This window comes from Vigna angularis, chromosome 3, assembly GCF_016808095.1.
Source record: "Vigna angularis cultivar LongXiaoDou No.4 chromosome 3, ASM1680809v1, whole genome shotgun sequence".
NCBI lineage: Eukaryota > Viridiplantae > Streptophyta > Magnoliopsida > Fabales > Fabaceae > Vigna > Vigna angularis.
In genome coordinates this window covers 30249054-30259233 of record NC_068972.1, presented here as the reverse complement: position 1 = coordinate 30259233, position 10180 = coordinate 30249054, and the positions used below count along the sequence as shown (strand labels likewise).

Here is a 10180-nt window from a genome sequence, read left to right as displayed (position 1 = left end):
CGTCACAGGCTCCGATCGATTGTACTATTGACCAGAGGGGGAGGTACCTGCAAAAGGCACTCTGACGTTCAAGTTAGGTGTGTGATTTGAAGAGCTTCTGCTAACTATTGAATATTCAATGAACTGTTATCACTATTGAGTAATTAGGCGTAGTGGAGTATGGGTAAAACGTAAGTAGAATGTGAGTGGAATGTATCTGACTTTTGATCATGTCATTATATTTATAAGTGTTTCATATACCTAGGGATTCGGTTAATTATTCATCAACGACTTTATCAATATCTCTAATCAAATATCTGATTATTTTAACCGTCTAATGGACTTTTGACCCAATAATGATTTAAACAGTAAGAAATTAAATGTCTACCAAATTATGACCCAACATTGATGTAACAGATGAACCAAACGGTACTTAGTGTTAACCGTTCAGTCCTGAATGTATACCATATAGAAACATTATAAATGAACTTTTAATTGAGACTAAAATTACAATTTAATCTAATTCTAAAAAACATTTATCATTTAATATGGTGATTCAAGTTAATAATTGAATGTTGGAAAATTTATTGTTTCGATGGGCACGATATATAAAAAAAAAAAAGGAATGCGAATGATATTAAAAGTGAATTTGAAAAGAAAAACTTATTTTTTTTCAAATAATAATAATGTTAATACTGAAATCACTTTTGAAGAAAAAATGTAACTAAAATTGAGAAAAAAAAAGCTTCTGATTGGATTTATTCTGGCCAATATGATATGAACGAAGAGATATTGTTTGTGACACGAATAATGGAAACTATAGAATATAGTACCACAAATTTAATTCGACCACCAAAAAAGACAGATTCATAGTTTCATACATAAAATTAATGTTATTCAACCCAAAAGAAAAATCTAATTTTCCCCAATCAATTTTATCTACCGCAACGTACTCTTATCCACTGCAACAGATTACTCAAATATAATTGTCATAATTAGAATTGATTTGTTCTGTTCGACACGTAACGCGTCATTTGAAAGTTCAGGTATAAGTGCTTATTATAATGCTTTTTAACTTTTTACTCTTCCACACTTGTAGAGAAAGAAGTAGGTGAAGAAAGAAGGTAAAAGATGGAAGAAAGGAAAAAGGAGTGCGTCAGTGAATGAAGAAAAAGATATAAAAGAAAAGATAAAGACAAATAGTTCATTCCACAACTTTTTTGCATATTGAAATGCATGAAATTGCAGAAAAAAACTGCCAACCTTCAACCTTCCAATAGGGGTAGAACGGGAGAATGAAAATAAGATCCAGTAACTCTGGGTTGCAATCACGACCACTTAAAAATAGCATCACTTGCAGAGAAGCGTGCAAGTGATTTCAAGACAGTATGAAATGCTTGAATGTGTATGACAGTATGGTTTCATAAGACAGTAGAAGCTCCAACGCATGATTTCATAAAACTTGATAATCAAGGGCAGCATTTCAATTAAGCAAAATATGAAGGGAAAAATACAGTGAATAAAAAGATGACAAAATCCCCCGTACAGGGGGAATCATGAATATTCATGACACCTAAAAAACATGCAGATTAATATAATATGACCTACAATTGATCACTTTATAATCAGATCCAGGGAAGGACAACAGGTGTAATTTATAAGTATTAAGAATCTTCCTTCTGCCGTTTTGGAGCATTTTCTCCGTCCTTGTCATTTTTTCGCTTGGCTTCTCGGCGCTCCCTCTTGACTCCTTTTGCTTTGTAAGGTAAAGCAGTTTCTCCAACCTAAGCCAAGCACAAATTGTTGCAGTTTGGTTAGACATCTTTCAGAAGACAGCATAGACAGCATGAAAAGTAACATGACAAGGCCACGTTCAAAAATTTTCCAAAAGGAGCTAATTTATAACAGTTGATGCAACAAAAATAGTCGATATTACCTTCTGATCTGGAATATAAATACTTCCGATCTTTCCCTTTAATTCATCCCTTTTAACATTTTTCTCCTGTGAGAGTGACAGAGAAAATACACAATTTAGGTACCCAGTTTCAATACAGTTACAGATAAAACAAATAAATCAGGACATGTAGCCAACCTTTTTCTTCGGCTTCTCCCTTGATGTTTTCATTGCTTCCTTCCTCAAACTTTCATTAGGAGGACGATGCCTACGAATAACAAAATCCATGGAAGGGCCAACTTCTACCAATTCCATCCTTGGCACAACAGTTCCAGACTTTTTCAGCCGCAATGCACAGTGTGTAAAAAGCACCCGATTTGGAGAAAGGGCGGCACATACATATGCCCGGTCTACTCCGGCAAGATTTAGATTTTCCACAACCTGCAGAATCCATCACATCATTTTGGTTAAAAAGAAAAAGGCAAAAGTGATGCTGCAAGACCACAAAAAACAATGGCAACGCACCTCACCACGAAGAAGATCAAGCAAAACTTCCTTCAAATGTTTTAGCTCGTCCACAGCCTCAAATCCTTCTCCAATAAATACGATAAAAGGCTTTGAGCCTTCCTTAGGAGCCAACTTCTTATCATAATTAAAAGACTCCATGGGCTTAAAATTTTCAATGCCAACCTCCACTAAATCATAGATGTGATGATCATAAGTTCTCCCTATAACAAGGTTATCAGGCCGCTTCTTTGAGTGAGATCCATACTGCAAAAAATACAACCAACAAATTAAAAAAACCTTAATGGAGTGTTTTGAAAGAGAATTTAAAGATAACAAATCAATTTTTAAGTAAACTTAAATCCCATACACATCAAATCAACTTGTTTGCAAATCAAATTGAAAGAATCTTTAAAACGATAGAAATTTTGGTAGGGTATTTTTCGAAGCAAGATGAACAGAAAGACAATTCTATTCAAACAACATCTCAAATGAAAGAATTATAGTGTTTGAATGTTGGATACATGCATTCTAAGCATTTTTACGTCAAATCTCAAGTTTATGCAGAAACTACAGTGTGTTGCATTGCTTTCCTAGTGGATCTACACTTTGTTGAACTCGAGAACCAGTAAGAAAATCTGCATCTTTACACGATCTCAATGAGAACACTCTTATCCCAAAACTAATGCAATATCTCTATCTTGAGCACCCTCTTTTTCCTCAATTTACACTTCTCTGAATTCTATAAACCGATAATATTTACTTATTTGTTTTGTTAAACAATAATTTCACAGATGCAAATATTATCAGAAATTAAAACACAACAAATTCAGAACAAATGTGAAGAATTGGAAATCTAAATCGCCTTATTCAAACAAAATATTTTAAAAAAGAAAGATTTCAACTAGACTAATTAAACGAATCCTAGATATACATGTCAAATATGCGCGACAGTTTCATCACACACAGTGGGTCTTATCCTGCTCGTGTAGAATTGCCTCCGGTGGAGGATACACGTGGTCTTATGAACCAAAATTCTTACCACTCAAAATTCATTTGAAATTTTGAAATCCCTACCCCTAAATACTACCTGAAGCCGCATTACCAAGCATGCAACATATTCAGACTCTCCATTACTATTATCCCATACAAACATTTTTTTCCAACAATTGTTTCTGAAAAAATAAATAAAAAACCATGTACTACCATAACACAAAAACTCAGACACGCCACTATCATCTCACTAATGAAGGCTATCCTCCACAAAACTAAAATCCAAGTCATTTACATATTCTTAATCCTAACGGAACGGAGGGTAATTACCACAAATATGCTGCAATCGGTTTTGAGAGAAAAAAACTCAAGAGAAGTCTCGCCACCGGCCTCGAAGGGCTTTACGTTCTCGTTCTTCCGGCTGTACTTGACGGCATCGTTCTTTTTGAGGTGATAAATCTGCGCCAGCACGGCGTTCAGCACGCCGCTGGTCTTCGTTCCATGCAAGATCAGCGTTTTCTTCCCGGATTCCACCTGCAAAAATATATTCCCGGAAAATGTAAGATTTTCTGGGAAAAGAAACGGAGAGAGAGAGGGAAAGAGAGGAAAAAGGGATGAATACTTACGAGCTTGGGGGCGCGCTTCTCGAGCTCCCGCTTGCCCTTGCGGGTCTTGGCGGTTTTAATTTCCAACATCGCAAGAAAAAGAGAGTATGCAGCTGTTGTCTACAACACTTTCACGTTTTAGGGTTTTGAAGAAGACCAGGGTTTTTGCCTTCCAATTTTATTTCTCTTCTACTAAACCCTCACCCAATTTTCTTTTCCTCCTCTTTTATCTTTTACTTTTTACTATTTGTTTTAAATTCCATGAGATTAATAAACATATTTATCAAATATTTTTAAAAAATTTATATATATATTTTTTAGGAGTTTATTTTTTGTAGGAGTGTTATAAAGATTAAATTATAAAAATAACGTAACTTTATTTTTTTTTTATATTTTAAATGAGACTCTTTATATCACAGTACTTTTAAATAATTAATGCTAAAGATTTACATGTTTTTTCTAATTTTCTTTTTATTTTTTACTTTTCGATAATTTAAAAACAATTATATTATTTTTATTTTTCTCCATTTTTCTTGTTGAATACAGGTTCGTCTAAAAGTAAGGTTAAACTCTTTACTCTTTTTTTATAGGTTTAATTCTTTTCGACATCCCTATTTATATACGAATGTCTCAATTGGGTCCTCATTTTTTAAAGTGTATCAAAATAGTCCCTAATTTTGAAAATTGATATCAATTGAGTCCTTTCGGTTAAGTTGGCTAGACGGCGTTAAAAAAATTGATGAGTGGATGCTGAGATGACGAACGAACGCTCGTCCACCAGCGGACGAACGCTCGTCCACCAGCGAACGAATGCTCGTCGACCACCGAACGAACGGTCGTCCAGTGTGGAACGAACGGTCGTCCAGCAGTAAGAGGACGACGAGCGTTCGTTCTCTGGTGGACGAGCGTTCGTTCTCTGGTGGACGAGCGTTCGTTCGCTGGTGGACGAGCGTTCGTTCGTCATCTCAGCATCCACTCATCAATTTTTTTAACGCCGTCCAGCCAACTTAACGGAAAGGACTCAATTGATATCAATTTTCAAAATTAGGGACCATTTTGATACACTTTAGAAAACGAGGACCCAATTAAGACATTCGTACATAAATAGGGATGTCGAAAAGGATTAAACCTTTTTTATACGACAGCTTTTCGTATAATGACTGTGGATTGAACATATGTTATTATTTATATATGATTGCAGTTAATTTTTAATTTAATTTGATCACAATTTTAAATTTTGTATTTCATACTTATGTATCCCTTATTTTAGAGGAGTAAATGGTTATATTAATTAATATTGCGGAATACTCTATTTTTTGTTAGAAAGTATTATATATATATATATATATATATATATATATATATATATATATTAGATAAAGATAAGTAATTTTTTTGTATAAAACTAATTTTAAACTTATGTATATGACGTGTTTATTTAAAAAATTTAAAAATTGAGAAAAGAAATAAGAAATATTTTTAAGTTTATAATTTGATTTATTAATAAATCAATATGAAAATTTATTTATAAATTTAGTATTTATAAATTTAGAAAGCCAACATGTTTGTGAAAATATAAATAATAAACTTTGTAAAAATACAAAGGATAAATTATGTGCAAAAATATAGTAGATCTAAAAATATAAATAATAGGTAGAGTAGATTAGCTAAAAATACAAATCAATGTATGAACAAACTCATCTAATGTATATTGTTAAACTTGTCTAATCAATGTACTGTGAGACTCATCTAATATGTGTTGTTAGACTCCTCTAATCAATATACGGGCACACTCATCTAATGAATATTGCTAGACTTGTCTAAAGTTTTTTACTACACTAGTCTAATTAGTGTATGAACAAACTCATATAATATATATTGCAAAATTCATCTAATCAGTAAATAAACAAACTTGTTTAATGAACTCGTGTATGGAAAGACTTGTCTAATATATGATGTTAAAATTGTCTAATCAATATAAGAATAACTTGTTTAATGTATATTGTTATACTCTAGTTAATATATCGACAAACTCATCTAATATATTTTGTTTTACTTATCTAATCAATGTATTCTTAGAAAGTCAACAAAATAAAGATGGATAATGAGATAAATTTTATAGTATCTTCTTTTCTTATATTATAATAGAATATTTTTGTCTAATGTTAGTCTAATTTATTGTTAAATTCATCTAATAAATATTTTTTAATAATTTATTAAATGATCAAGTGATTATAAATTATAAAAGCATAATATTAAGAATGAAAAAGAAAATAGTATAGAAATATATTTCTATTTTTAGGATAAATCAATTTAATAATAAAACCATTAAATAAAAGAGTGAATAACTTCTACACACGTGACACAAAAGTAAATATAAATAAAAAATCAATTTAGTAATATACTTAAAAAACCAACTTTTAGAACACGGTTAAACAAAATAGAATGGGTAATAAGATAAATTTCCTCGTATCTTTTTTTCATATTTTTTTTATTGTTTGTCTAATTTATGTTGTTAGACTTATCTAATAAATATTTTTTAACAATTTATTAAATGACAAAGTAATTAGAAATTATAAAAACATAAAATTAAAAATGGAAAAAATAATATAGAAATATTAATAATGAAAAAAATAGTACAAAAACTTATTTCTATTTTTTAGGATAAATCAATTTAAAAATAAAATAAATGAATAAAAGAGTCAATAACTTCGACTTTTTTGTCTCACAGAGCACATGTTAGATTTGAAATTATCAACATAGTATACTATGCCTTAAACTTACACAAATGACACGATTTTTCTTAGTTCAGAATTTGGTTTCCGAAAAACCAAATTCTAACTTTGTTATGCATTGTTTTTCATAAAAGTTTAAGTTAGAATTCAATTTCTGGAAAATCGAATTTTGACTTATATTTTAAATTTTTCTATAAATGGAAGGTTAGAATTCGATTTACGAAAAATCGATTTCTGACTTTTATTTTCTAAAGATTTTTACGAAAAGTAAATTAGAATTTGGTTTCCAGCCAGCCAACTGAATTTCCACTTATATTTGGAATTTCTTTTATGAATGTAGGTTTGAATTTGGTTTTTGAAAAACCAAATTCTGACTATTTTCTAAGAATTTTTATGAAAAGTATTTTGGAATTCGGTTTTCAGGAAATTGATTTCTAAGTTTTTTTTTGCTATATTTTTGTGAAAATGTATATTGTAATTCGTTTTACGATAAATTTGTGTTGAATGAATTTTACAAAAAAGTAGGTTCGAATTTGGTTATCACGAAACTGAATTTTGACTTTTGTTAGTAGTGATTCAGATAATCGATTTCAGAGGTAATTTATTATTTAATTTTTATTTTATTAAAATGAAGAAGGAGAAGGATTTTTTTTTGTAAGACAAATATAAGTTTTATTCATTGAATTACAGTTGAAATAAAAGTTCAATGAATTTAATGATGAGATGTGGACCCTCTAATGTCAGGATTGTGAGGACAATGATTTCTTGTGTGGCCTGGGGTTTGACAGTATGAGTAATTTTGTGGATGTGCTCGTTCCGTGATGTCCATTTCAGTCTTGATTTTGGATGATTTTGGACGTCTCTTTGCATTCCTTTTTGTGATTGGATAAGGCAAACTTTTTGTGTCTTGGTATGATGGCCAATATTCTTCATGTTGTAGCTCCCCAAACATATTGTTATACACTTTCATGATGACATCCAACCTATAGTAGGGACTGACGTAAATGTTAAAGTCGTGATAAACATGTTTGCAAGCTGCTAAGACATGTGAACACGGTACATGAGTCTTTTGAAAATTGCCAAAATCACACCATCGTTCATCCAATCTAACAACAAATTTTCCTGTAGGTCGTATTTGTCTTGAGTTTACCATCTCATCGACTTTGAATCTTGTTGTATTTCTATCAAATTCAACCACCCTGTGGGTGTTTGATTTTGAATCAACATCCTGTAGGACCTTTGTGGCATTTTCATAATAGACATGACCAACACTTATCATTGCAGTTATATGTTTCCTTCTTTCTGTGAAAAAGGTGTTGCATCTTGTGTATGTGGTCAATACTATGGAGGAGATTAATAAATTTCTTGTCTTCTTCAGGACTGAGTTAATTGCTTCGACTAGATTTGTTGTTAGGTGACCCCATCTTCTGCCTTCATCATACGCAAGTGTGAATTGTTGTCTCGGAATTTGGTCAATCTAAGTTGTTGCTTCAAGATTGTTTTCCCTAATGATATTGTAGTAATAGTTACATCACGGCTCAGTCATTGCGTATACTACAATATTTAAGAAAATATTAATGATTACGGATAACAAAGAATAATAAAGACGACATTTAATTGGTTAAAATTTGTAAAAATGAAGAAATTACCCATGTTGACAAGGTCCTTCTTCAAACTTGTATCCCTGAATCTTCAGGTGAAATTTTGTGCTATGTGTCGAATGCAATACACATGCGCACATTGTCCTTCTGTCCATCCACTGGTCAGTTTATTGAATGTTGCAATAATGGAGTTGTGGCGATCTAAAATTAAGCACAAGTTTTGTTGTGGTGTGACATGTCTCCTGAGGTTTTTTAGAAAAAACAACCAAGCGTCTGCTATTTCACCCTCAACTATAGCAAAAGCAATATGGAGTATGTTATTTCTCTCATCTTGTGCCACAACCACTAGAACAGTCTCCCTATATCTTCCATACAGGAATGTTCCGTTCACTTGCACCAACGATTTGCAATATGGGAATCCATCAACACAAGGTTTGAAGGTCCAAAAAAGTCTTTTGAAATATTGTTGGTTTTGGCGGGCCTCATGGCCATCAATTATTGGTTGTGTTTTCAATTTGTACACAAAGTCGGGAAGAAAAGTTTGCATGGCTTGCAGTACACATGGCAATTTGTTGAATGATTCTTCATAATTCCCATACACATGTTCAATTACATGTTGTTTAGTCAATCAAGCCTTTTAGTAGGATGTAGTGTACCCCATAGAGGTCTTGATGGAAGATTTAATTATTGTAATTGGTGTGAATGGGTCAAATTCGACCATCTCACGTATGTGATGGGAAATGATTTGTGATCCCAGCCTATTGTGATTTTGTGTGATGAGTTGCGAGGCACATGTGTGGGCACCATCAATTTTTCTTATTTCTCATACTTGATCTTGTGTACGAAGGATGGCTTGACAGTTCCATGGACAATGTTGATGTACACATTGCACCATCAACCTTGTTGTGTTAAAGTGTATCGTTTTGTATGTACAATGGTTTTGTATGTGAAATGTGTTTAGAGCATCAATGACTTATTCCTTGGTTTGGAATCTCATTCCTTGAGTCGATGTTCTAGGTTGATGGTCGAAAGTGTCATGCAAAACCGAATGGTGATCATATGCATGAGGATATTGTTGTAGATGCGAGGGAAATTCTTCATAGGATTGAAAGTGTTGGGGTGGGCTGTATGAAATAAATGTAAAAGGTTGTTGTTGTTGTTGGCTTATGGAGGGGATATCTAAGTTTTATTGTTCATCATGATTGTGTTGGCTTAGCATTTCATCATCATCTTCACTAAATGGATCTAATGACGATTAAGATAAGCCTAATATTTCATTTTCTTGTAAAGTAAGAGGCGATAAGGGTTTTGTGTTTTGATGTGGGAGATATTGGAAAAGTTGTGAGCTGGATGGACCGGTTAATAGTGCAATGTATAATTGTATGTCATTTTGCTATTCCCCTAAATATGTGTTGTTAAGGTCACAAGAGTAGGTCACAAGAGTGATGTGTGGGTTGGGTAGGTGAGGGTGGTTCATCTTGGTTAGATTGTGTTCCAAAATTCGGTACGAAAGATGGAATAGGTGGAACAAATTTGTATGCATGTTAAAATTGTGTTGGCCTCTATGATGTCGATTGCACCTTCCAAGTCATCATCATCTTGAATCTGAGTTGTTGTGAAGATGATATGTCTCCCAAATATTTGAGTTGAAAATCTAAAGTGAAGGATTAGAGGTGGATGTGTTAAATCTCTATTAGACTTTTGTAATAGTATTTGTATTAATCTGGACAACGTAAAACCTCTGTGAATGCGAATCATGATTTTGGTGTCCAATGTAAACAAAACACCACTTTTAGGATCAGGAACAATGTCACAATTATCGTAGATGCATGCATAGACGGAAGTTGTCATTTGAAGTTGTGGTAGAAG

At 32.5% G+C, this 10180-nt stretch overlaps 1 protein-coding gene across 1 annotated transcript; it reads right to left on the bottom strand.

Moving 5' to 3' along the window:
* Positions 1-1415: 1415 nt before the first annotated feature.
* On the bottom strand, positions 1416-4174 carry LOC108325079 (ribosome production factor 2 homolog). The gene is made up of 6 exons (XM_017558081.2): positions 3997-4174; positions 3701-3904; positions 2399-2644; positions 2072-2314; positions 1916-1981; positions 1416-1763 (listed from the first exon to the last, which is right to left on the bottom strand). The coding sequence occupies exons 1-6, from the start codon at positions 4063-4065 to the stop codon at positions 1644-1646; spliced, it is 948 nt and encodes a 315-aa protein (XP_017413570.1). The 5' UTR covers positions 4066-4174; the 3' UTR covers positions 1416-1643.
* Positions 4175-10180: the final 6006 nt, after the last annotated feature.

Bases quoted from the DNA above. Each gene is read 5' to 3' on its own strand.
- LOC108325079 (XM_017558081.2), bottom strand. From the start codon at position 4,065: ATGTTGGAAATTAAAACCGCCAAGACCCGCAAGGGCAAGCGGGAGCTC. The intron at 1,982-2,071 runs GTTGGCTACATG...TCACTCTCACAG, and splicing joins GGGAGAAGCCGAAGAAAAAG to GAGAAAAATGTTAAAAGGGA. The intron at 1,764-1,915 runs GTAATATCGACT...TGCTTGGCTTAG, and splicing joins TTTATATTCCAGATCAGAAG to GTTGGAGAAACTGCTTTACC.